The 26,561-nt window shown below is 45.8% G+C and overlaps 1 protein-coding gene across 8 annotated transcripts in view; it reads left to right on the top strand.

The window, feature by feature from the left end:
• MTSS2 (MTSS I-BAR domain containing 2) overlaps positions 1 to 26,561 on the top strand; it is a 57,540-nt gene that overhangs the window by 10,955 nt on the left and 20,024 nt on the right. For all 8 annotated transcript variants that reach the window (XR_014528786.1, XR_014528787.1, XR_014528788.1 and 5 more), the window contains exons 2-4: positions 9,147 to 9,208; positions 16,885 to 16,958; positions 26,386 to 26,470. Coding sequence is in view for 5 of the 8 variants with exons in the window: in XM_083514975.1 (XP_083371101.1) it covers positions 9,147 to 9,208; positions 16,885 to 16,958; positions 26,386 to 26,470 (221 nt within the window). In the remaining 3 variants the exon portion in view is untranslated. The remainder of the gene's footprint in view (positions 1 to 9,146; positions 9,209 to 16,884; positions 16,959 to 26,385; positions 26,471 to 26,561) is intronic.

Below are 26,561 nucleotides of genomic sequence, written 5' to 3'. Positions count from 1 at the left end.
TTTAAATTCCTTTCCTAATGATCCCTAGCATGGAATTTGCCTCTTTCACAGCTGCTGCACACTGAGCCGACATCTTCATTTTCTCTCCCTTGGGTAGGCCACAGACAATTTTTTTTTACAAAAAAGACTTCCCCGAGAGGCTTAGCTGCAGACATGGCAACCCGTCCGTCTGGCACAGGGCAGGCGGAGGAAGATGAGCTGGGTGAGAAAAGAAAGGCGCTGCAGTTGATTGCTTGAGCTTTTCCCTGGCAGAGAGACAGAGGCCTCTGTGGCTAGGACAACTGTGCCTCTGAAGGCCCAGGTTCCTCCGGACGCCACACAGGCCATTGACCCAGCCCGGTGACTAGGTCTTTGTATAACCACAGGCACTCCAGGGGTTTCCACTGCGAGTCAGTTTTGCCAGGGAGGGAGAGATGATGCCCTGCAAACCGCACTGCAAGCAGCTGGGAGAATATCTGCTGAGTAATACAGTAAACATCCGAAATGAGATCACTCCTGGGTAGAAGATAATTTTCCGATGCTAACTGAATTTTTTTCAATGCAAATTACCTTAATGTGCATCTGAAATTTTTCCACTTTAATTTTTTTAAGAAAACCCACATGGCTGCACTGAGTGTCTTCCTTCTCCTCTGGCTGCTAGGCAACATGCCTTGCTATCAATCCAACCCTGAGAGTTAACATACACTTGACACCTGCCCTGCTTCTCTTCTCTTCTCCTCTCTTCCACATTCATTGGCTGACCTGCTTGGGTCTGCATTGGCTCTGCTGTTGCCATAGGATGCCAGACTCCAGTCGGCAGCTGCATTCCAAAATTGTCAAAGGACAGTACTGCTTATGGTTTTCGTGGCACGTTTTTTGGCAATAGGTTGATCGTTTTCGGCAAAATGTTGTGCATTGCCTTGTGCTGTTTTCTGATGGAGTCTGGGGGCTTCTAGTGTTCATAGTCACTATACTTCAGCTGTAATCTGCAAGCAGAATTGCCATGGATTGACTCCTGATAACTGCTGCATTTCTTCTATGTGGTCATTCAACTATGTTCCATGCACCCCAGTGGGCTGTTGTGGCTGGGGAAGTTTAATTCACCTGAGAAGCCACTTGAATCTCAGCACATGTTCACTATAACTTTTGTGATGGGCACCATTTTTTCCACCTTTTTGTATTTTATTTAGTACTAATACTTTTCTGGCTGTGCTTTTTCATTTCACTAGAGTGCCTTGGCAATATAATACAACAATGCTAATTTATTTAGAACTGCAGAAGATTAGGCGGCACATAGATTATGGGGATCTACCCAACAGCTTGTGTGGCCTGCACGAGCTCCATCTGATTGGTGGGCCTTGTCCTCTCTCCAGGAGCCCTGGGAGTCTTACTTAGTTGTTGCAGTCCTTGCTGCAAGCAGTGCCGGGCGACTGGGCCTGATTCCCACAATGCCCTGGGGTAATTCTATACTGGGGGCATTGGGGGAAATTAAAATAGTAACTCGACCCAGCCTCCCCCACCCCCCCAGTGCTGCTCAAAGCAGTGGGCCCTGGGTAGGTGCAGTGGCGTAGCGTGGGTTGTCAGCACCCGGGGCAAGGCAAGTAATTTGCGCCCCCTAACCTGTGGATTTGCGCCCCCTAACCCATGGATTTGCGCCCCCTAACTCTAACCCCCAGATGTTGCGCCCGGTGTGGCTGGCCCCCCCCTGCACCCCCCACGCTACGCCACTGGGTAGGTGTTATTAATGGCCCTTGTGGGGCACTTTACCCATGAGGACTTCAACACATGCCAAAGCAGAGTGGGTAAGTGACTGGGGCCAGTGGGCAGGGACAAAGACAAATTCTCAAGTAGGCAAAGAAGCCGTGTAAGTAGTTGCCATCATCCTGTTTCCTGAACAACTGAACTGTCACTTTTCAGATAAACTATTTTGAGAGAATAACTGGAGGGACTCACCATAAACACAGCAAGTGGGGGATACTAGCTAGCTAACCTATCCTTTGCCAACCAGGTGCCCTTCAGATGTTTTGGAGTACCAAAGGTCCTCTGGCAAAGGCAGGTGGGAGTTGTAGTACTGGGCAGATGGAGGGCGCCAGGTTGGCGAAGGCATGGTGAGCTAATGATTTTGAGAAGCAGGGTGAGATTCCCTCTGCATCATGCAGGGGCAAAGATCACAGGGAAGTCTCCAAGGCAGACCTTCTGACTAGTTTGTCGTATATGTCATAAAATTATTTTACAGTACAAAATGGATGTGAACACAATTTTAAAAGGGGGCAGGGAGGGAGTTCCCCAGGTTGTGGTTTTGATTTTTGATAGAGCATGTCTACCTGAGCATTTTGGACTAAGGAGGGTTGTGCTGCAATTTATTTGAAGCCAATTTGAGTTTCAAGCCTTGTGGTCTAGATGCTTCGTCCTCTCCATTTGTGACATTCTAGAATCCAGCAGAAAATGAGTGCCTGCTTTTTCTACACTTATAAATGCCTTCTGCATTGGGCAGTCTGGTGAGGGAATGTTGTTGTTGTTCATCCTGGGAAAGGGTCTTGATTGCATTCTCTCTTTGTTGATTATTGGATTTTGCTCATCAAGTGTATCTGTGGCAGTATTGAGGTGCAATGTAGCCAAGTCATCCTGAGGTGGTTTTGCATGATATCATATGCAGAATGTTACTTTCATCATTTCCATAAGAGAGGCTTAGCAAATACCACATCTCGCCACCTGGAATACATTCGTAGGAATTGCCTCCTTCTGACTAGTATTAGAAACTGAGATCTAAAAACTAGGAGCTAAATGGCACCTTAAATCTAGGTTATGGGTACAACAACGGAATGTCTAGGTGCGTTTTTTTATAACAATAATTCAAAGCTGAAAATGAATGAACTGCAGCTGAAAGTATTCATTTTTCACATGGTCTATTCCTTCCCTTGCCCCAATATTCTTAAGAGGGTCTCTTCTCCAGTCTTCAGAGAGTAGCTAAAAGTGGGAGGGCAGAAAAAGGTCCTCCTTTCCTTCCACTCTGCAGTTTTAATCTGAAATCTTAGGCGTAGTACTGCACCCAGAGCCCAGAAACTGCTTGCGCTAATGAAATTCCCTGTCGCAAAATGCACCTAGAACAATGGGAGTTTCAAACACTGGTCCTTGCAGTCCAGATGTCCAGCTCCTTGGGACATCCCCTCTCCTTTTGGTTCTGCAAGTCTCCATAGTCTCTTCCTTCATGTTTAATCTGACTGGTGCTGCTGGGCAAGATTGTTCATAGAGATCTGGAGTAGAAGGAGAACTCCAGCTCTTGCTGTTGTTTTTTTTGTCTCTGTGTTTATGTGCGGCTTGGCTTCCATTGGCAGCTGGATGTGGGAGAGCAGAGTACAGTTAAATCAAAACCAGAGCCATGGCAGTGGTAGCAGGCAGCCCCATCTGGCAGCCAGGGATCAGGAGAGCACAGCACTCGGGGAAGAGTTCAGGCAAGCTCTCTCTAGCCAGGCAAGGGAGCTCTTCCTGGGCTATAAGAGGAGCAGGAGGCAGCAAACAGCCCTCCCAAGTTGGAGGCAGGAATGTTTCCACAAAGCATGTTGTGGTACCTGACTTGTGTAGCTCATCCAGCAGGCTCTTCATAAGTTCAGGAGCAGAACACAGACTGTGCATGCAGGAGGCCCCCTTTACATCCCCCCTTCTAGCCCTACAAGTAGGGCCAGAAAGAATTCTTGTCTAAGGAGAGATGCTGGAAAGATCCTACCAGTCAGAGCTGCTGGCACTGTGCTAGACGGGCGAATAGTCTGTATTTAGCATCTGCCCCGCTCAGCAACCTGGGGGAGGAGCTCTAGCATCGCTTGCAGTCCCCCACCCCTTGGTGCTGCCACCTTCAGTGGTACGCCCAGAAGTTTTGCTGCCCCGGTCAAACATTTCTTTCTGTCTGGAAAACTTGCTTGTCCGTCTACCTTCCATCTCAAGAAGTACATGTTTTGCCAATGAGGCATTCCAAAACTGTTTTCTCTTCCCACCCCATCTCCCCCCCCCCAGCCCAGTTTGACATGTGGTCCAGTTCCCGCAATAGTTTTCAGGATTTTCAGGATTACTTGCAAGGAAGTCAGATTTTAGTGCAAAGGGTTCAGGCAGTTTACAGCAGAAGGGGAAAAGGCTCAGCTGGATGTGATGCAGATACTTGATGTCAATTTGGTGTGTTCCCACCAGTGGCTTGGAGAGGGGCGTGCATGATAGATGTGAGAAAAAAGGTTTCACCAGGGCGTGTGCTTTGACCTCCTTCTCCCTCACAAAAAACACTTTGGTGCCACTTTGGGTGCCCTGTGTCTGAGAGAGCTGAATTTCTTCAAAGTAGCCCCTTGATCAGAACCGGCAGGACTCCTGGGTTCCTTGAAGAACTGCCTGGCTAGAGCTGTTGCTGTTTGCAATCCTGTCGTGGGTAAGAGCACTGCAGTGGGAGGTGTTCTGCCATGTCTGAAAGGGGTGGGCTTCCCCTCTCCAGCTCTGTTTTGAGAAAGTGGTGGAGGAGGCTACTGTGTTTTCCACAACTGCAGGACTGGGAGAAACCTGGAGCCTTTCCTGGAGTTCTTAGAGACAGAGAATGTGGCACTTGCCTGCTTTGCATGTATTAAAGGGTGCTCCAGAAAAAGAACAGTGCCTCAAACTGAGAGAGGCGTTTACTTGCTGTTTAGTGCCAACAGGGGTGGTTCATGCCAACCCCGTCAAAGGTGGGTATTCCTTGCAGTTCAGAGAGGAAACACATTTTAATATGGCTTAAGTTGGGCAGAGGGTACTGTATTATCATTCTTTATTTGGTTTACCGTATTTTTCGCTCTATAACACGCACCTGACCATAACACGCACATCGTTTTTAGAGGAGGAAAAGAAGGGAAAAAATATTCTGAATGAAACAGTGGACGTATCATTTTTGTGATTCATGCTGTGGCCACAGACATGTGATCTGATGGTGAATTTGGGGTGACCCAATGCAAAAATCCTGAGAATCCCTGTGGATCCATGCTTTGTAACCACGTTTTTGCACCATTGCAGCCCCAGGCAACAGTGGGTGCGTGATTTTGGGGGGGGGGGGCAGGCTGTAGCCATGGACATGCTATGTGCTCTGATGGTGAATTTGGGGTGACCCAATGCAAAAATCCTGAGAATCCCTGTGGATCCATGCTTTGTAACCACGTTTTTGCACCATTGCAGCCCCAGGCAACAGTGGGTGCGTGATTTTTTTTGGGGGGGACAGGCTGTAGCCATGGACATGCTATGTGCTCTGATGGTGAATTTTGGCTGACCCAATGCAAAGATCCTGAGGATCCCTGTGGATCCATGCTTTGTAACCACGTTTTTGCACCATTGCAGCCCCAGGCAACAATGGGTGTGTGATTTTTTTGGGGGGGGACAGGCTGTAGCCATGGACATGCTGTGTGCTCTGATGGTGAATTTGGGGTGACCCAATGCAAAGATCCTGAGGATCCATGTGGATCCATGCTTTGTAACCACATTTTAAGTGGGGAGGGAAGGAAAAACACAGAAGGCTAAGAATGCAGGAGAGGGCTATAACGTGAGGAAAGGAAGGCAAAAGTTTTCCCCCACCCACCCACACAAGCCAGCCACTGTTTAAGGATTTCATCCTTTTAAATGGAAGAAAGCATATTTGAATGCTGTGTGTCTCCAAAAACAAAAAGCAGGAAGTCAAATCAGAATTTTAAGCCGAACCTGTAATCTCTCTTCCCTTCACAAACATTGTTCCCTCCGGAGCAGGGACAGGATAGAGCGACGCTCTGCTTTCCTCTCTACTTGCCTGGAGGGGAGGGGCTTTCCCTGCTCTTTGTTCCGTTTGAGCAAACACAGCAACGAAACAGAGCAGGGTGGGCAGTAAGACCCTGAGGCAGAATGCAGGGAAGCTGCCACTTCCTCTCTTCAGGCTTCCCTTCTCCCTGAAGCGCGGTTTGATTTTTGCCTTATTTTTCGGCTACAGGGACCACACATTCGCTGCATAACACGCACAGACATTTCCCCTTCCTTTTTAGGAGAAAAAATCTGCGTGTTATAGAGCGAAAAATACGGTATTTCTCTGTAAGTAAGAGGAGAGGAGAGATCAAGCATTAAATAAGACCATTATTATCAGTAGTGGTCATCAGAAGCCTTCCCTAGACCTGAAAGATCTGAATAATTTTTGACAAGTATCAAATGTCCCCATTTTAGACAAAGGTCTTGAGAGGGTGGTTGCCAAACAGATTCAGGTGCTCTTGGAAGAGACAGGTTTTCTGGATCCATTTCAATTTGGACTGAAGCCTGATTTTAGTACTGAAACTGCCTTAGTTACACTGTATAATGACCTGTGTTGTGAACAAGGCAGGGGGATTATGACTATGTTGATCCTCATTGATCGCTTGGTGACTTTCAGTATCATCAGCCATGGTATCCTTCTGAGGCGACTGAGTTGGGTATTGGGGGCACTGCATTGTGGAGGTTCCACTCCTCCTTGGATGGACAGCTCCAGAAGGTGGTTCTTGGGGAGCATTGCTCAACTCTTGTGTTTTATCTAGTATGGGGTCCTGCAGGAATCACAGAGTCAGTTCTGTTTCACATGCTCTTTAAAATCTAGATGAAACAGCTGAGTGGGTTCATACTGATTTCTGGAGTGTGTTGTTATCAGTATGCTGGTGACGCAGTTCTAGCCCTCCTTTTCATCTTATGCAGGTGAGGAAGGCAGTGTTCTAAATCAGTGCTTGGTTGCAATAATGGACTGGACGAGAGCCAATAAAACTAAAGCTTAATCCAGACAAGACTGAAATGTTGGTAGGTGGTTTCTCTGACCTGATGAGTGGCATTTGGCCTGTTCTAGGTGGGGATTACGCTCCCTCCGAAACAATGGGTTCATAGTTTGAGCATTCCTCCAAGACTCATTGCTGTCACTTCAATTATGATCATACCTGTACAGGGATAACTTGGCTACAACAATCTTTTCTCTGATAACGTTGAGGTTAGATTACTGCAGAGCAATTTATATGGGGCTGCCTTTTAAAAACTTTGGAAGCATCAATTAGTGCAGAATGTGGTTGCCCAGCTGTTGACAGCTTCAAGAGAAACAGATGATATAACACCAGTTCTGTCCCAACAACACTGGTTGCCTGTATGCTTCCAAGCCCAATTCAAAGTGCTGGTTTTGACCTTTAGAGCTCTGGATCTCCAATATGACTCTACCGGGGCCTTTAGAGCTTTGTTTGAGGCCCTTCTGCAGATTCCGGATCTGAGGGTGGTGACAGGGGAAGAGGGCTTTTCAGTTGTGGCTCCCATCTATGGAATGTGATCCCCAGCAAGGCCTGCCTGATGCCTTCATTGACTGATACCAGGAGAAAGCCTATGTTTCCCCCCAGCTTTTTGACAGATGAAAGATGACGCTTTTGTCGTTAGTGTGCTGCCAAAGCTTCCTGCAGCTCTTAAGGTGGTTACTTTTTGTTTTAGTTCCATGTTATAGTATATTAATTTGTGCTTTTAACAGTGTTGTAAGTTACTTGGAGACCTTCAGATAGCAAGCAAGTAGCAAATCTGATTATTAATAGTGTTAATACTACTAGTGCTACTAGCTGTGGAAAAATAAAGATTTCAAAATCTGTCTAAGAGTGGAGAGGGAGTTCTGGTACTGTTATTTCTATTTTAAAGACAAACTTCAGCATGAACAATAAAAAATCCATCATTCACAGTAAAAAAAGGAGGGGTCATCATTTTTTCCTCTCATCTGCTTTTTCAATTAACATAGGTTTGGTTATTTCATTTATTCCTTCTTCCCGCATAGAACACACTCCATTTCATAGACACAATTCGTACCACACAGAGAGCCCATGCAGAAGATCAATTTACGTTGATTCATAACAATAAGGGTCAATAAATTTGGGGTAAATTATTAGGGTTGCCAGCTTTTCTGTCTCAGCAGACATTAACCAGTAATAAAGTACCTTTTGGATTCTTTAGACTAAAATGCTAAGAAAGGCACTGTGGGCAGATTGGGCCTTTTTTTGGTCATGTGGAATTGTAGTAACTGTAGTGGGCAAAAACTTTCTGTGGAAACAACCAGTTCTCCAAATAAAGGCAGAAAATGGCACCTCTAGCCACCTTTGGGCAATTCAGTCCAAGCTGTTGCTCCCCAAAGACCTGGGAAGGCACAGCACCCTCCATGAGCAGTATGCAAAGCTATGGACATGAAATGCACTGCTCTCCATACTGTTTCTGATTGGCACTTCTGCTGGTCCTGCTTCTACATCTGAGGACACATGTTCGGCCTAGAATCTTTAAAGAAAATTATATGTTAAGCCCGGGTTTTGATGTGGCAGTGCAGCACTGCATAAGCACAAAGTTGCCACAAAGTGCAAGGCGGGGGCGGGGGGGGGCGGGGAGACGAATCCGTTTTGGCATCTTTCCCTTTCTCCCTGCCGTCTCCCATGATAGGATTTGCAGAAGAAGAAATTATAGGCAGTTCTTGTTAAGAGCTAAGTTTGTTGCTGAGTTGCCTTTAGGCCTCTTGCAGGCCTGTCAGTTTCCAAACTGGGGCAGGAGAATGTGGACAGCTGCATTTCTTCCTTGCAACAGTGAAATATTTTTTCCTCGTTCATGACCCGGCAGAAACAGCTGGGTCTCTGCTGTTGGTCATTGGACCTGGCAGCCGCCTGGCGGCATCTCTGCCTCTCCAACATAGGAGACAAGAGACTGCTGGGACAGCGGATGCAGTGGAGGTGATATTTTTCACCCTTGCCAAGATTTTAGGGCTGGGCTGAGCCGGGAGGGGGGTGCCCACTTCCCCTCCCAAGCACAACACCCCTTAACAATGTAAACACCAGCACCAGATGGTAACTATGGTTAAAGTAAACCAGGTTCCCACCAGGGTTTGCTAAGCAGCTGAGGCCTCTTTTAAGTTCAGCTTCAACAATCAGTCATTTAAAAATGGCCGCCTTTAACAGTTTTCTTCTCAAAGAGAGGCAACAATCCTCAGCCAGAGATGGCTGCTCACATTTACGAATGATGCTGAAAATGTACAAGGAGATGATGGTTGGTCTTTTCACAGGAGCCCTCTGGATTCAAGATTGGCTGTTTGTTGTGTCCTGTTTGTGGGGCTGGGGTAGCTCAGGCAGTGAACGCAGAACAGTCACCTGTTTGCTCAACTCTTTCCCCCCCTCCCTTCTCTGTTCCAGAGTTCCTACCCCATCTGGGAAGATTTCAACTCCAAGGCAACTAAACTCCACTCCCAACTGCGGTGAGTTTCTCAACAGAGCTGGCACAGCAACAACACAGCTGCCATTTGTCCCCCAGCCTGGTCTTCTCGCCATGTGTGTCATGAAAAGAGACTCTTGATTTCTTCTATGCTCTCAGCTTCCTCTCCCCACACCCTCCTTTCTTTAGAAAACAAACTGCGTCCCCAGCTGGTTCAGGTTCTTTTGAAACCCCACAGGCAGTAACGCTGTACGTAGTGAGAGTGCCCTCCAGCTGCTTTGGACTACAACTCCCATCAGACCCAAAATCACCTAGTCATGCTAGCTGTAGCTGATGGGAGTGGCAGGTGATGGGGTAGATTTTGCATGGCAAATTACAGTTTTATCAGGCGCTCTTGGCCAAACAGCAGTGCAAGCTGGGCAAATATCCCCAAGTGGTGTATATTTTCCAGCTGGCAGCTGCTCTATGAGTTGAACGACACTGGCCAGAGAAATGAGAGCTGATGGGGGGGGGGGTTGGATTATTGTAATCTGCTGCAAGCTACCTTGGATATCATTGGATCCAAAAGCTGGGTGGAGGTCTTCTCTCAGACGAAATGCAGTCTAAGTCTATTTTTTAAAAACCTTCCTGCCTCATTTCTATGTGGGGAAACAAAACCTGTGCAGATCTGTGTCAGTTTTTCTGAGTGTGTCATAGGGCTCAATCTACATACAGTGAAATGGGTCCAGGAAATTCTGCTGGCGCCCCTGGAGGCTGTGACTACCACATAATGAGCTGGGAATGCTCTGGTTCAATGCAAAAATAAAATAACTTACTGCTTTAAGTTAAGAAGTTTTAGAAGCAATGGGGAGGGCAGAATCCTAGTAGCTTTGCTGCCAGTAATGAGAGGTCCCACCCATACGGCTGCTCAGAAACAGCATAGTTGGCCCCCGAGTTCCTTTCACCTGCCATTTCTTACCTGGATGTCCCTCTCCACAAGAAGGTACCATTTCTTAGCATGATCTGGTGTGCGTGTTCTGATCCTCCTTTCCATCCCCTTCCAGCCATCACAGAAAAGCATGTTCCAAAGCCATAGCCTCCCCCATGTCAGCTGCTTTCTCTCAGGCAAGTGTGCCGGCTCTTTTCTCTGGAACTTCCATTCTTCCTTCTCTCCCTTTTGATAGATCATCACTGTGATCTTGTTGTTAGTTCTTTGTATCCTAGGGGTTTTTATTTTCTTTCAATGTTTTTCAGACCTTGTGGCTCTTTTTCTTTTGTAACAAAACAAAATTGAAGTACCAGCCCATCTACAGGCAAAGTGCTATTGAGTATTTTAATGGCTCCTTTGCCTTTTTAATTAAACAATTCCTGTTTGGAGATTTAACTCATAGCTTTGTGATTAGCAGTGGTTCAAGATTAGTGGTGAGTAGCTTTTAATATCCTCCTGAATAGCCTTTCTTAAATGCCTTAATATTGGTTGCTGTTCCCATGGGGAGGGGAAGCTCCATTTATCATTTTTCTTTTTTTAAAAAATCATTTTTAAAAATGAGGGGTGTGGTGTGGAGACACACTTAAGGAAATCTGTAATCCAAGCCCCCACCCCATGGGAACAGAAACTGACCCTAGGCCGGCAATTAACCAAGTGCATTCAAGGGGCAATTAATAGGCTGTTCATAATTGATGCCAGGTAGCATAAAATGGGATCATTCTATAAGGAGTAAACTTTTAATTAAAGCTTCTGAAAACCTTTCATGAACAGGATTTTCTTGTGAGTTAATGTTATAGAAGTATCTAGAGAATAATAGATAATACAATGCCATTTTAAGGCATTGTGAGGAACCTCTATTTTCAATTTTTTTTTAGTTAATTGAACAAAGTGAGTGCCTCAGCAGCCCTAAAGGGTTCAAGTGAAGAATATAGCATTTTCCTGGTATTCTCTAGGGAAAAGTACCATTCCAAACACTGCTTTGTGGCCCAACCCAGTATTTGAGTAGAGCCTGCCTCAGTTTTGCATATTTGACTATATTCAGTTAGTCTGCTAATAGCATCTGTGGCAGTTGTTTTTTCTAACAGTTACCTTGGGCATAATTTTTTCTAATGTTTTCTTTTACACACACACACTATTATATTTCATGAGTGTGCTAGTTGCAGTGAGTGGATGCCAATTGTAAGTACAATATCGGGCAACCTTGGCAGTTTCAATTTTTTAATCTTGTTTACTAATCAAATGTAAAATAAACATGATAAATTAGAATATTATGTAGGGCATCAGAAAAAAATCCTGTACAAATCACTGATCACAGTTCAAAAATTTATGGAAAACACTGTTTTCTTATGCTAGTGCTATTTCATACCTGAGTTTCTTGACGTTTTGCTGGAGGAAGGGTAGTGTATAGAACGGTGTTATCCTAGGATTAAAAAAACTAAAACTAGGGACTGTGCCCCTGTTTCCTCCACTTGCAACACCCAAGGTGGGGAACCATTTTCGCTCTGCAAGCCATATTCTTATCAGGATCTGCCTTGTGGTCCAAAATTGACAGGTGGGCAAGTCCATCCACCTGCCAGTCAAGTGATGTCACAAATGGCATCATGCTTCTAAGCCTGGACATTAAATCACCTCTCAGGCAGTTGCATGCTGCTAAAAAGAAGGTTTTTGCCTTCCTTTTAGTACCACGTTGCTGCTTGTGAGGTACTTTGAAGTCCAAACTTCAAGACTCCAAAGCCCAGCAAAACGGAGCAGGGAGATCTCTCATGAACCCAGGTCAAGCTAACTTGATCTCCCTTTGCATCAGCTGATGGGTGGAGAGGTCAGGGGCAGTTTGGTGTATCTGTTTGGCCATTTCCCAGAAGGAATGGCCAAACGGAGCTCTTTGTAAGCAATTGAAATAAAATGGGCAGACAGGGCTATCACCTTTGGTCCACCCAACCCCCCAAAATCCTCCTCCCTTTCTCAGGAGGCTCTTCCTCATCTGTGCACCCTTTCTCCTCTGCCTCATTTCCTCCTTCAGTCCCTTTCCCTCCTCCTTTTCTTCAAGCTTAAACCTCCTGCCCTCCAGTTTCCACCTTCCTCTCCTCCTAATTGTCATCACGCTGTAGTTTGCAGGGCTAGTGCCATCTGTCAGTGGCCTTGTGAATTACACCATGACAACAGTCTTGTATGTGTTTTACAGAGAAAAGGGAATTCAGGGGTTGGTGTGTGAAATTAATTGCAGTGCTGATGCAATCAGCTAAGAGCTGGTAGGTTTCAGTAATCAGTGGAAAGATGTAATCTGGATGCCAAGCTAGGTGTCTCTGCATCCTATCCTTTTACCTTTGGCCCTTATGTACTTAAATGGAGGATTTTACATTCATTTCTATTGAATTTACATTGTTGGTTTCAGCCCAGCTTTCCAGCCTGTCAAGGCAGTTTTAACCCTCAATTTTGTCTTCTGTAGTGTTCGCTACCCTTCAGTTTTGCATTATCTGCAGTTTTGATAAGCACTCTCTATGTTCTCCTCCAAGTCTTTTATAAAACGGCAGAGGGCCTAAGACAGAGCTCTGGGGCACCCTGTGAGACCTCCTTTCCATGTTAATGCTGAGCCCTTGTGAGCACTTCTTGGGTATCTATGCTGGATAATAATGAGCTAGGGGTCCATTGTGTCACACCTTTGCAACAGAGAGAGTATAGGTTGCTTTGGTTGAGGTGGCACATGGAACTGAAGGATTCTTTAGTTAATAAAATAATAATAATAATAATAATAATAATAATAATAATAATAATAATAATAATAAACCATCTCCAGGATTGCCATCTCTTACTCTGATATGCTATAATACTGAAGTAAAAAATGAGGACATTTTTGGGAGCAAGATAATCCAGTGAAAGTAAGAAAATATACTGTGGCAAGGAGACATGTTGTCTTGCTCAGAAGCCTTGGGGATATTTTCACAGGCTCACCTTCTGTGACAGTTCCAGTGCTTCCGGGTACTTGCCACCTGGTCCAGCCATTAATCTGGAAACACAGGCCCCTAAAGGAATGTGTATATTTTGAGAAAGGCGTAAGTTCTCTAGATACTAAAGAGTACATTATATTAAATATTGCCAGAATCAGATATTTGCCCTTATTCCTAGCAAGGTAAATGGGAGCGAAATCTGCAGATAAATATTGCTTTAGACAACTGGAAATGCATATGGAACTCTGCAACTCAAATGAATATGAGCACAAACCTTAAGTTAAAAAGTTTTACAAGTGATTGTGCAGATGATGTTTCTCCCCACAGAGACTGAGGGTGCTTCCGGACAGCAGCTCTTAAGCTGCAAACAAGTCCTGCATATTCAATTTTTCTGTGTGCGCTTTTGGCACACTACCTTCCACGCAATCCCATTTCCCCCCCTATCTTAATAGTCACTGATATTCTGCTGCTTGACATCCACACTAGTGGATGGATCTTGCCTTAAAATAAAGGAATTTTAGGAACGATGATACAGAAGCCATGACAGGCCATAAACTCCCACTACATCCGTTAGTCATTCTTTTTGATCATACAGAAATAATACTCTCTAAGGAAGATCAGGAAATGGTTATTTATCTTTTAATGGCTGCTGGAATATGTATTTCACGTATAACAGGAAATAGGAGGTTACAACAAGCTTTCATTGGCTGTGAAAATGTCTGGGATTTTAGTATGATGAAGCTTACTAATTTTACTCAGACAAGAAGCAGAGTAAATTGGAAAGTTACTCAGTTGAGAGTTGAGTAAGATTTTTTTGGAATTGGAAAGCATAGGAACATATATAACCCCAATGAGTCATTATGCACAATTTAACAGCACAGAAGTTGTTAATTAATGAAAGATTATCAATTCAATCTGTAAATTCTTTGTATTGATGACACAATATGGACAAGGCATCCTTTTGTGCTGGTGGGGGGAGGGGAGCAAGCAAGCAAGGGGTGCTAATGGACTTTCTCCATTGCCCTTTCCCCAATAGAAATCCCTGCCTTCCCCCAAACCATTAGCCCCATCCGGCATGGCTAGTGGCCAGGGATGATAAGTTGTAGTCCCAACAATACAGGGCACCACTTAAGCTACTTGTGACTTACAGAGTCACATGATCAGGGTATTAGCTAAGCCCCGCCCCCTCCTTTTGTCCCACTACTCCAGCTGAAGTTGGAGCCCTGCCTCCCTGTTGCAGTGAAATAAAAGAAGTCCACACACGAGCATCATAGTGCCTAGTGTGGCTTTGATTCATTACCAGCTCCTTCCAGCAGCTAAGAAGGCAAGCCCTGGCTCTCCTAAATCCCAGGTAAATGTGCCAAAATTGTGCTATGTGAATTCTCTCTTCGAGCCATGTTGCTCCTTTCCGTGCAGCAACACAGAAGCAAAGGGGCTGGTTTTGAGAGTGGCAAGGCAGTTGCAGCATCCAGAGGGAAGCTGCAGAGCCCCCTCCCCACATATCACGGCCCCAGGATCCCGATGCAGTTGAGATCCCAAGAGGTTGAAAGTTGCCTCAGCTGCCTTGCCTGTGAGCAGCTTCCAATCAAAGCTGAGTAAGAAGGTTTCCTCCCCAGAGTTCCCAAAAAGAGCCTTGCTCTCCCCCCCCCCCGACTTGTTCCCAGGGTCACCCCCTTGCTTTGCTTTTCCCCAAGAGTTTTTGGAATCCTCCCCCTTTCTGCTTGCCAGCCACCTCCTCTGGCATATCAAAGGCTTCTATGAAGGGGCCCTTTCAGCCCGTCCACCCTGGCTTTGCCGTCGCCGGATATGCCTTGTGCGGCTGCCCTATTAATAGCCCCCCTGGCTTCGCTGGTGTTTCTCAGCCCTCCGTGGAGCTGAAAGAGCCTCTTGTGTTCCGCTCAGCATCTCCTCAGCTGTTTGCGCACTGTGTTCCCCTTCCACTCTCCCAAAGCGCCTTTTGTGCTCATTGCCTATCTGGAGAGAGTGCTCTCTATTTCCTCCGCTTTCTCTGCACACAGAGTAACTCCACATCGGCTCAGAGCTAGTTTGGGGAGGGACAGATTGAAGCTCTGGGCTCTGCCTAACAAGGAGTGTTGGCCAACCCATAAGTAGAAGGGGAGGCTGGACAAACTTGGTGCTTAAAGCCTTTCTTTGGAAAGAGCCTCCTCTGTTTTAATTAATTAAATGATTGATTGGATTTATATCCCTCCTTTCCTCTCCAAGAAACCCAGGGCAGCAAACACATGTATCATTTAAAATAAAGAAACAAAGAAAACATTTTAAATCAGTTTAAAACATTGTAAAAACAACTACAATTAAAAACATCTAAAATCAGTTGCAGTTAAATTATAAAAAAAATTCTAGAAGCAGCTAAAAACATTATTCCATCCAATGATCTTAGAGTTACTTGAAACAGTATTTTGTCAGCTACTCCAGAGCCAGGGAACCACCACTGAAAAAGCCCTGTCACTATCCCAGTTACTTGGCATGCAAACTGTTTGAGGCTCAATTTCTACTGGCAGCTCTAGGTAGGGCTGGGAATGGTCTGTGTCTGAAACCCTGGAAAGCCTTGGCTGCCAGACAGTGTTCATAATGCTGCACCAGATAGACCTAGCAGTCTGATTCGGTATTGAGGCAGCTTCCTATGTTGCTCAGACTGGGGAGAGCAGGGAGTGCAAAGTCCTTGCAGAAGCTTGGGCCAGCCATGAACAGCCCACCCGGTTTCCAAGTGCTGCTGCTAAACACAGAGGCCAGATGATGTGTAAAGAAGAGGTTGGCAGACTGCAGGGCAAGGAGCCAGCCCTGAGGTGGCCAAAGGCAGCAGGACGTCAGAGAGAGAAACTCAGGGAAAGGGAGGCCTCAGGGGGAAAGGCAAGAATAAGGAGGGAAGGAAGGAAGCTGAAACAAAAACAGGGCAGGCAATATAGTTCCAAGAAAACTGGAAAGCTGAGGAAACATTGGTGCTGGCATAGAGTCTATTTGAGCTCATTTCTCTCATTCTTGAGAGAAATGCTGCCCATCCCCCACAAAAAGAAAATTGTAGGTTTTCCATCTACCCTCCCAATTTCCTGGGGGCAGGCACCTGAGAGTGATTGCTGTGATTGGTTCCTTAAGCTCTACCTCAGACAGGTGTGTGGTGTTTGGCTTGGCCTAGAAGTTAGGGTAAGGATCCGTCACATGCAGGCTTTTTAACATCAGTGCACGTGGATGTGTCATGGGACTCTCTCCATGCCTCTGAGCCGTTTGGCACATGGAATCCCCAGGTTGCCAGCTTGGTTGTCTTGGCCTTGCAGCCATCCTGTGTCCACAGAGCCCAGAGTATGTGCTGAAACAAACAATGTGCTCCTTTGCAAGGTGGGTACGTGTAAGGGGGGGGTGCGATGTCGCTAGAAGGTCAGCTGTGGTCAGCCCGTAGTCTTTCTGGACCGCTCAGGAACCCTGATAAGCTTCAGAGTCCTCCAGACCACAGGCTGACAGCGTGGGCTTTAAATCACTTGTTAATAGGGTAACTGAGGAGAGTTGTGCAAGAGGCACTGGATGTCCTCAAGATTTTAGAAGCAAACAAGATTCAGTTTTCTCAGAATTATTAGCCCAGTTGTACTTTTGACCTCTGATTACCTGAGTCTTGGCAGCATTGCAGGCTTAGGCCTAAGTGCTAATAATGCAGGTCTGGCCGTGAAGGGATGAGATGAGGCCTACTCACTTGTTGCACCCACCCAGCCCTTTGAGGTGGCAAAATGGCTTGTGCTGTTACTGCACGAAGACCGCCAACCCTCTGATCTCTCTCTTTCTGTCCTTATGTTTTAGGACTACTGTCCTGGCTGCAGTGGCCTTCCTGGATGCCTTCCAGAAAGTGGCAGACATGGCCACCAACACACGAGGTACGTTGTGGGAGCATTTTGGACTAAAATGTAGCTGACCGCAAAACCAGCCATGTCGCACAGCCAATGGCAGAGAGCAGAACAATGCCTGTGGAAAAAAAACTCACCACTAAACTGGCAGGCCCATGGCCCCTTTCTGTTTACTCAGGATCATTTACAGTGCTGCAGTTACCCCACAACATACTTTTAATCCCTCTTTATACTCACACTCAATCTAGCCCTGTGCTTGGTTTCCACCTGCAGCAGCCAAACAGGTGCCCCTGGGAAACATTCAAGAGGGACACGTTCAAACATCAGAGATGGAGCAAGAATTGTTGTGTGTGTTTCTTTCTGTTTCTGTGACATTCCCATGGGTGACCCTACTGTGGTACTAAGTTTAGTGGCTATTGCCACATCTTGTGGCAGTGAGTTCCAAAGGCTTTAAATTTTTTAGCAATAAATATGTTTTCCCGAGGAAAAATATATTAGAGGATTTGTTATGTTGCCTCCCCACTTCTGAGGAAGCATTTGAGGCAGGTCACATCGGTAATAAACAATAGTAATGAAACAGCCAAACGAGAGGGAGGTGGCAGCAGCAGATAAAATATGTGTTGCATTCTGAACCAAGTTCCAGTCAGCATCTGGGAAACCCTGAGCTTGTGGTGCTTAGAGAGAGAGATTAATTTCATGGTGGGGTCTTACGTGGTCATTGGCAATCCCCCTGCTGATCTCTGCTAATCCAGACATGCTTGCGGGATCACCATGAGGGGAAGAGCAATCATCCTGCTTTTCTAGCAATGCTCATTCGAAGGCCCTGTGATAAATAGGGCCCTCTTTTAAGTGGCACTTCCTTCATTTCTGTGTGGGGGAAATGGGCTTGTGGAGGCAGCGAGGCAGGAGCCCTTAAAAGTTACCTATAAATGAGTTCCACTGACATCAGACAGGCGCCATCAGTGCACCTTTTGGTTTCCTGCTAAGAATATTTTTGTTCAGGCAAGTGACAGTCTTTCCAGACATGTAGAAGCTGTCATGTGTTTTAATCTGGTTTAGTTTATTGTTAATATTTATTATTTTTGAATGTTTTCAATATTTGCTTTTACGTGTTGTTGTTTTTACTGATCATTTTATTATGTTTCTAAACTGCTTTGAGATTTTATCAAGCAGTATAGAAATATTGTGAAAGAAAGAAGAGTTTCAGAGTGTGTCTCTTTTCCCTCTGTGTAGGGGTGTAGCAGTGCGAAGTGACCTATTCTGGGCACCTTGTGGCATGTAGATGGCAGAGGTCTGCACCTGAGGACCAGTCTTGCTTGTGGCCCCTCAGATTGTCCTTGGATATGGGCACCACCCAAGCACAAATCAGCCAGGAAGCTCACGAGATGGTCTTGATCAAGCCCTAACCTTGAGCTGACCTGCATAACCCATTTTCACTGCCCTGAACTTCTTCAAAAAAGAGCAGAGGGAAAACACAGCTTTTTAAAAAAGTAATCTCCTCTGAGCCTTAAAAAGACCAAGTGTAACCATGCCTCCTTGTGTACACATGTAAAGGCCTACCCCTTCTCAGAATTGGCATTGGGATATATATATATATTTGCCCTTCACCCCTAAGGTCCAGTGTAGATTACAATTAAAACAAGGGCCATGGTATGCCACAGTAAAAACTGGGTTATCTAAAGAAGGAGAATCAGTAGGAAGCCAGAGTTGGAAGGAATTGACTGTGCAGGTTAGTTTGTTGTTTGACAACAATTGACAGAATAATGTATGTGGGCAGCATTTGTGTTGAGCCATCAGTTACTGGGATAAATCTCTGAAAGCGAGCAGAGAATTGGGTAGGATGGAGCAGGCGATAAAGGAAAGCTGAGGAGGCTGGTACAAAATAAGGAGATGGAAGGAGGGCTGATGTATTCTGTAGAGATATAGGGAGCACCAAATGGAGCTTGGAAGGGAAGCAAAATGTAAATAACACCTTTCACCTGAAGCAGAATGAAAAAACTGGTTTAGAATGTGAGTTAATTCCAGAATAAGGCCTGAAGACACAAGAACTCACCACTTTGCTATAGCTAAGCAACCCTGGGCCTGGTCTGACCCCTGGATGGGAAACCACCTGGGAACCACAGGAATGCTCCCTTGGATTCTAAGGCCACAGAAAGGTGGGATAGAAATGTAAGAAATAAAATGTAAAACAAAAAAACCTACAAAGCATTGAAAGAACCAGATGGGTCATTGGCCTGACCCAGCAGGCTGTTTATACATTCTTATGAACCTAGTTATTTCCTTTTTTCAGGAAAAGCTTGGTGTGGGAAGGGTTCTTCCTTTGAACGTGACTCTTTGTATGAGGGCAGAAGGGCTATAGAGCAGTTTCCTGACATTCTATCATGGCTGGTTCACTCCGGCTTTTAGACAAGAAGCCACAGCTTGTTATTTATAAACATCTAGGGAAGGGCTGTGATGAGGAAACAAAGGTAGACCTCCATATTTACTTGCACAGGCTTTCTGCACCTACTACTCAAACCCATGTAGAGATTTGCGTTTGCTGCTGAGATGATGTGGCGATGCCAGCGACCCATGCCAGGCCAGGAGTGTGTATGCCTAGCAAACACATGCTCATCTGTTTGGTTATAAATCATGGGAGGGAGTTTCCCCTTTAACGCAAAATGGACCACATGACATGTGGGGAAATGTCCTAAAGAAGTAGGGAAAGGGAGCAAGGTTCAAACCCACCTACCCTTGTGTGCTTACTTTTAGTTTTAGAAGTAACCCCCCTCTTCCAAACCAGTGGGCAACACATGTTTAATGAACAGGTCCATGCCTGGCTTAGCCCAGCCTGCCACCTCCCCCAAGTCCACAGAATACCCTGTTCTTTAGGTCTAGGGAATTAAGGGAAGCCTTAGTGGACAGATGTGCAGGGTGATTACTAAAGGAGGGAGCCACAGGTAATAGAAAATACAGCCATGGCTGTGATTTGGAAAGGAGGTCACGGGAGGGGAAAGGGAGTCCTTTAGGAGGAGGGGCTTCTGGGATGCCTGGTAGCTTGAAGTGTGTGGCCCTTTGGAGAATTCCACAAGAGGGGAGACTGAGGCACAGATCATGCAAATAGAAAATGAGGTGGTAAAACTTTTCATCTGCACCATTTCAGATCACAAGTGGGAAACAGTTGCATGCTTCTCAATAGTAGTAGTAGTAATTATAATTTATATTCCGTCATCTGAGCAGCTTCCAGCAAATTAAATATTAGCATATGATTAGTTATTAGCATATGAGCATATAAAACTATTCCTTCCCCCACCCCCAGCTTTCTATATGTGAGTCTCAGGCTGTGAATGAGAGTTGCTTTGCTCTGTAATTCTTTTTGACATCCTTCTTGCCTGCCTAGCCTGTGGGCTGCACTGCTGACTCAGACCATAGTGAATGTCCCATCTGATGCATCTGGATCTATCTTGGGAACATGGCTTCTATGCTTGAACCACATGCCTAGGACATCACCCAGTTCCATACTCTCAATTTTTCCTGCAGACTAGAACTGCCAATTCACCCATAGCTGTTTACTGAAAGAATGGCTGAATCCAATTTTTCACCATCCAGGTATTTTGTGTGGGTGGGCAGTTTCTGCCTCTGGAGGTTAGATGTCTTGGTTATGGCATGAAACTAAAAGGAACTGAATTATATAGAGTGGGACATGATAGGTAATCACCCAGAGCCTGTTGGCAGCTAGATATCATCCTTCTCTTTGGGTCTCCTTCTGTGCAGCTGTTCAGCAGAGAGCAGCTGAGAGGGAAGACTTTGATGATGTGCAAAGTGTGCAATTGTGGTTCTTTCTTCTGTAGGAAGATCAAAGCGGAGGCAGGGGTGTCTCAGGTGGTAGACTTATGTTCCGTACAAATATTCAAAAAGTCATTCATGCATTTCTTTAATTGCGTGCATGCAGTTTTGAGGTTGCCATTGCAATTTGAAGTTTGAGATGTTGAATAGTTGTAAGGCAGACTTGCAGCTCAGCTGTTATTTGCATTCTTCTGCTGCTATGATTGAGTTTATTTTGCCTTTTGCACATTCAGGACAGAAAGGGACGTTGAGAGCTTTTTTTACGAAGTAAAGAAAACATCTAGGGAGAAAATAGAAGGTGAAACAATTTTAAATACACCCCTTTGCTTGTAGTGTTTGCTCTTTAACTCACAATGCCTTGCCCTGCTCGCTGTGTTAGGCCACTCGTGAAAGCACTTTCATGGCGACAGCTTTTTTGATCCTAAAGGCGGCAGATATGTTCAGGATTGAATGCCTGGTGCATGTGCTTGTACCACTTGGCTGTCCTTAATCAAGGCTGGCTTCATTGCCCCAAGTTTCCTGGAGTAAACAAGCAACTAGTCCATGGGAAGGAAGCCATTGTGCCCACAAGCCTGCATCATCTTGGTATTCTAAAGCTGTCTAATGCTTCGACGTGGCAGGAAATTTGCCAAGGAAATTTACATGCAAAGTTAAAATGGTCAACAATGCAATAAAGCAGTCTGTGGCTCAAGAGTGACTTTTACTAGCACTGTGGGCTTGTCTGGAAAAATAATAATTTTGCCACATTTCCTCATGACTTAGTAATATCTAGGGCAATGTTATATGTGGGGCTGCCAATAAAAAGTGTTGAGAAACTTCAGTGCAGTAGATTCAAAGTGTGGTAGACACATATGGACTAGGATCTGCTGTGCTGATAATATTTGACCAGTGGTTGAAAGATGTTCACTGGCTTCTCCAGTTCTCTACCAGGCTCAGCTCATGTTGTTTGTTTGTTTTCTACCTATAATGCCCCAAGTGGCTTGGAATCATGGCTTTTGAAGGGCTGTCTATCCTAGCTTTCCCCAACTTGGTGCCCTCTAACATATTTGGAGACAGGGCTGGACAACTCCCATATGAACTTGCCTGTATATGGAGTTGCTTAGCTCTCGGTAACACACACACACACACACACACACACACACACTCCACTCCACTCCACTCCCATTGCAGGGTAGCGATAGGACCTTTGCTGCAGTGGGGGATCATGCACTGCCCAGTTTTTTCTCCTTCAGGGCCAAGTGAAAGCTGCCCTGTTATTCTAGTGGGACACCATTAAGGACAGATTTTTGGCTTTAACTGGTTATTAGTGCTGGTTATGTTTTGCTTTTAGTTGTGTTTGTGGACTCATTTGCTTATGACTGTGTTTTATGGCTTTTATTATGTCAACCACTCTGGGGTGCACAAATGAAGGAAATGAAGCTATTTGCTTGTTGCATTTTAGCCTGTTTTTTAGTTCGTATTTTGTCCTCGGTGCTATTTCAACAGATGTGTATAAGCTCCCTTGGAAAGGCAAGGTGTAAATAATTGCAAACATAAGGTGTCCTGGAGCTGGAAGTGATCACAATATTATTCAGCTCACAATTCAAAGGAAGGCGAAAACACTGAAGTGCAAAACAATCACAGGCAGGGGAGGCACCTTCCCACCAAGGGATGTGGGAAGGGAGCAGGCAGTTCTTCAGGTACCAGCTTCTAAGCAGAGCAAGTGCACTAAATGGTCTCAGAAACACACCACAGCTACTGAAACTCCAAGCTTCCAGCCCCAGTAAGTAGCTGAATTTGAGCTCAGTAATTGAAGGAGAGAAAAGAATCAACTTGGCCCAGCCTTCCCATCTTGACACTGACAACTTTTGAATGCACTGACTCCCCACCCCATTTTAAATTTTCTTGTCTGTCTTTCCTCTTTAATGTTTCGCTGTTGTCCAAGAAGGTTGATGGGTGGGTGAGTAGGAGGTGCTACGTCATTTTAACTTTTGTGTTTATGGCAACAAAATTCCCCAGGCGGTCTCTGAAAAGAGACAGAAGGACCTCTGGGACTGCACGGTTTTATCCACTGAGTTGTTAGTGGGGTGGTGGAAGAGGACAAGGGAAACTGGGGGGTTGCTCTGATTGCACATGTGTGGACATTGCTCGGGAGGGGGGTGTTGCTAGTGAAGTTGCCAAGTGCGATTCAGAATGTGAACCACAAGATCTCAATGTTTGCAGAAAATGCTGGGAGATTTTTTTCTGAAAGAGATACTAAGGATGTATTTTGTGTCAGGTGATTACAGCCATAGGGTTGGGGGCTGGGGGTAAAATGTCTTGGCCAAGAGGGAGCAACTCTTAAGAGGAAGCAGCACTCCTGGTCAGAACCGGGAAAGGGGGAACAGGAGGAAATGATTTCTCCCTGTCAATGGCTGTGATCTGCAGCAGAAGCCCCGTTCAGCAAGCTAAGGAAACAAGCAAAGGAAGTGAGTCATCCTCCTCTGTCTATTGCTGCAGCTGCACAGCGGTGGCTCTGGAGCCAGGATGACCCCCCACCCCCAGTAAGAAGGGGTGTGTGAAGTGCACCACTGTTGTGGAGGTAGTGCTGGTGTCTTTCCATCCTCCATGGTTGGGAGAAAATTCCAAAAAGCAACAGAGGGTCAATCACATTCATGTCACCTTCTGATGCTCCAACACTTAAGAGTGTTGCTCTGGAAGGTCAGGCTCAATAGACTGCAGGACCAGAACCATAAGCACAAGCAGACTTGCGGAGAATTAGCTGGCCTCATCTGAGGTCAAGAAGGAAATGGTCTTGGGCTCTTGGAATGTACGAGAGAGATGACTAAAGCGCAGTGATCATCCTTAGCATTGAGCAAGGCCACTTGGCAAATCATTGCCTAGTAATCCAAGACTAGTAAAAGGAACTGGGTCACTGGTAGGACACCTGGCCCTCACAGCTACCCTACCTTTAAGAGCACCTTTTTGATCAAAAGTTTAAAATTGATTAATCTCTGTTTGATTAAAAACTTTGCTGCTCATCCCCCCCCGCAGTGATAGCTGACAGGTCAGGTCAACTCATGGCCTGAATGAGCATCAGGTGCCTCACCCAGAGCTGGATGAAATATGTCTTTCCGGGCAGTGTGGTGGCTGGCCTGCTTTAAAGGGCTGTTTTAAGGAGTAGGGTTAGAGAATTCATGTCAAGTGCTCTGGGGCAGCCTCCAAAGATCCCTTCCTGAAGGCTGTGTCTTGGAGACTCCATGCAACTTTTGCCACTTCCTGGCCAGCTCAGGCTGGGCAGCAGAAGGTGAAGTGTTTTGCAAATTTCTCCCTGCAGCTTGCACAGTGCTGCATACTGGTGTGCGTGCAGATCCCTCATTAACCTGAATTCATCATGCCGGCTGAGTTGATCATGGTCTGTTGCATCCACTCTTAACTTCCTCCCTCCCAATACCTTTGAGGGCTGGATCTGCCATTCCCAGGTGACACTGGGTTCCTCTGACGTGTGATTTCTGTGCATTCGTCTTTCCTGGCACAGTTGCGTGCCTTTGCCTCATTAATCTTTCACAGTCATTCTGCTTCGGTGTTGTGGGAGTACGCAATGTGTTCTTCCTAGGAAGTGCTTAAAAGGCAGGATTGAGAGGAAGACATCCTTCGGGGGCACTTTTTATGTATATCTCAAGGAAAACAGAAGGTAGTCTAGATCCTGGAGCCACCTTTGCCAAGTTGCTGCCATTCATGTTTTGGGAAGTAACTCCCAACAGCCCCAGTCAGCACAGGTATTGTAGTCCAAAGCATATGGGGAGCAACAGATTGGAGAAGGCTCCTCTAGAGCAGCAATTCTTCTTCTTCTTTGGTGATCACTCATAGCCAAGTAAGATTGTCTTCCATGACCACGGTCTTAACAGTGAGTCCGTAAGTGACTGTGGAGGCCAATTCTGGATCCACACGTCCTTCCACAGTGGGGATGTAGGTTTCTGGGTCGGAGTTGATCATGGTGAGGATTTCTCCAAGCTGCCTTCCTCTGAGCTCGTTTCTCCCTTTCGTCCTGAATTCGTGCTTCTTTAAGGTCAATGACACCTTTAGTAGAGGCTGTTCTCCAACTGGAGCACTCACAGCAATTACGGCACGTGTGACCAGGAGCAAGTTGAAATGGAAATGAGCAGAAAGAGACAGAAATCACCTCTGACTGTTAGTTTCTGGTGCTATCAAGGACATTTAGCTGCGACCCACAGGGTGCCATCTCATCTTGTGTAAAGGTCCCTATAAATGCATGTTCATTTCAATGAGGCTTGCACTAGATAACTTCTCATTGGATTGGGCTCCCATGTGAATTAGTGTATGTGGGCATTTTCCTCTCCCTCAAACAGCAAAATGCCCCATAATCCATGCTTTGGGAGGGATGCAGTTTGATGGGCAGTTCCTATGAAAGACTGTTCCATCCATTCATATCCTCATGTTCAAGGCGCAGAGAAAGAGAGAGGGGTCAGTGTCAGTGTGGTTATTGCTACCCCCAATGGACAAAATCTGAATTGCTCTGTTCTCCATCAGGCAGGGCCCTAGACTTGGAGCCAATTGTTAGCCTTTGATAGTGATAGCCTTTAACTCAAAGGATATTCTAGAGCTGGGAGGGAAAGGCAGAAAGGAGCAACCAAAATTATCAAAGGGGCTGGACTAATCAACCCCACTCTGCAGGAAGGTTACAACATTACAATGCAGCTCAGACCTCATCATGGTGTATTTATGGGTGAAGTTAGGGGGTGTGCCCCAAATGCATTCCCCTCCACACACCTTCTTAACATCAAAATGCATTTGTTTCCTAATCTCCCAGTTTGGAAGGATCCTTCTGATGCTCTTTAAGTTGCAAACACAGCCTCTAGCTCCACTGTGTAAGAGGAAAAAACCCTTTCTTTTTAATGGAAACTCTTGTGAACATTTTACTAATTTGTGTAAGATAGGCCATTGCCAAGTGAGTCACTCTAGCATGAATGGAATCCTGGAACAACCTTTGGCAAGGGGAAGAAGTGTTTGTGAGATGAATTGGGTGGGGGGAGTGTTACAAGCCCACTGGAGAGTCCTTTTTCACCTGTGAAATCCTGGAGGGGAAGATGTTGCCCCAAAGTAATGTTTCATAAGAGCTTCTATTATTCTGACTTTTCAGTACCATGTAATGCCTGGAGATAATAGGGGCTTCTGAGGGGACTGGATAGAAAGTCAGACCTGGGACAGTGTTCAGGCGATCCCTGCTCTGCCGCCACCTTCTCTGATGGAAAATGGATGTCCAGAGAGGAGGAACTGAGTCTCAAGTAGAGGCTGAAGAAACAGTTGGCAGGGTTCCTGTGAGAGTAACATATGATGCCTTTCTGTATGCCCCCTCAGGAGGAAAGTCAGGAGAGAGCCCTGATAGCTCTGCTTTGCTACTTCTGAAACAAGGTGCTCCTTCCTCAGACTCTCAGGCAACTTGGTTTCCCAGCCCATGTGATCTCACTCCCTCACCCAGCCCCAATGTCAGGCTTTCCTTCAGCCTGTGGCAACATCTCAATTCCTTGCCTCTCCGTTTTTTTCTCTCCAACTGAACAAGAGAGAAGGAAAGGAAAGAAATTTCGTACTTGAATTTTTCTGCACTACCTCTTGACTGTTGTCCATTAACACGAGGGCTGGTTTTTCACCTCAGGAGCCACGAGGGACATCGGCTCCGCACTAACCCGGATGTGTATGCGGCACCGCAGTATTGAGACCAAGCTGAGGCAGTTTACCAAGTAAGTGCCTTTTGTTAGACTCGCGTGCTTGTCATGTGTGTGGGCCAGCCCCAGGCTCCCTTTCCGAAGAAGAAGAGAGAGAGGCTCAGTG

Source organism: Podarcis liolepis (genome assembly GCF_965112155.1).
Source record: "Podarcis liolepis genome assembly, chromosome: 7".
NCBI classification, from domain to species: Eukaryota; Metazoa; Chordata; class Lepidosauria; order Squamata; family Lacertidae; genus Podarcis; species Podarcis liolepis.
The sequence above is the reverse complement of the archived record's forward strand: the minus strand, read 5'-3'. Positions and strand labels throughout refer to the sequence as shown.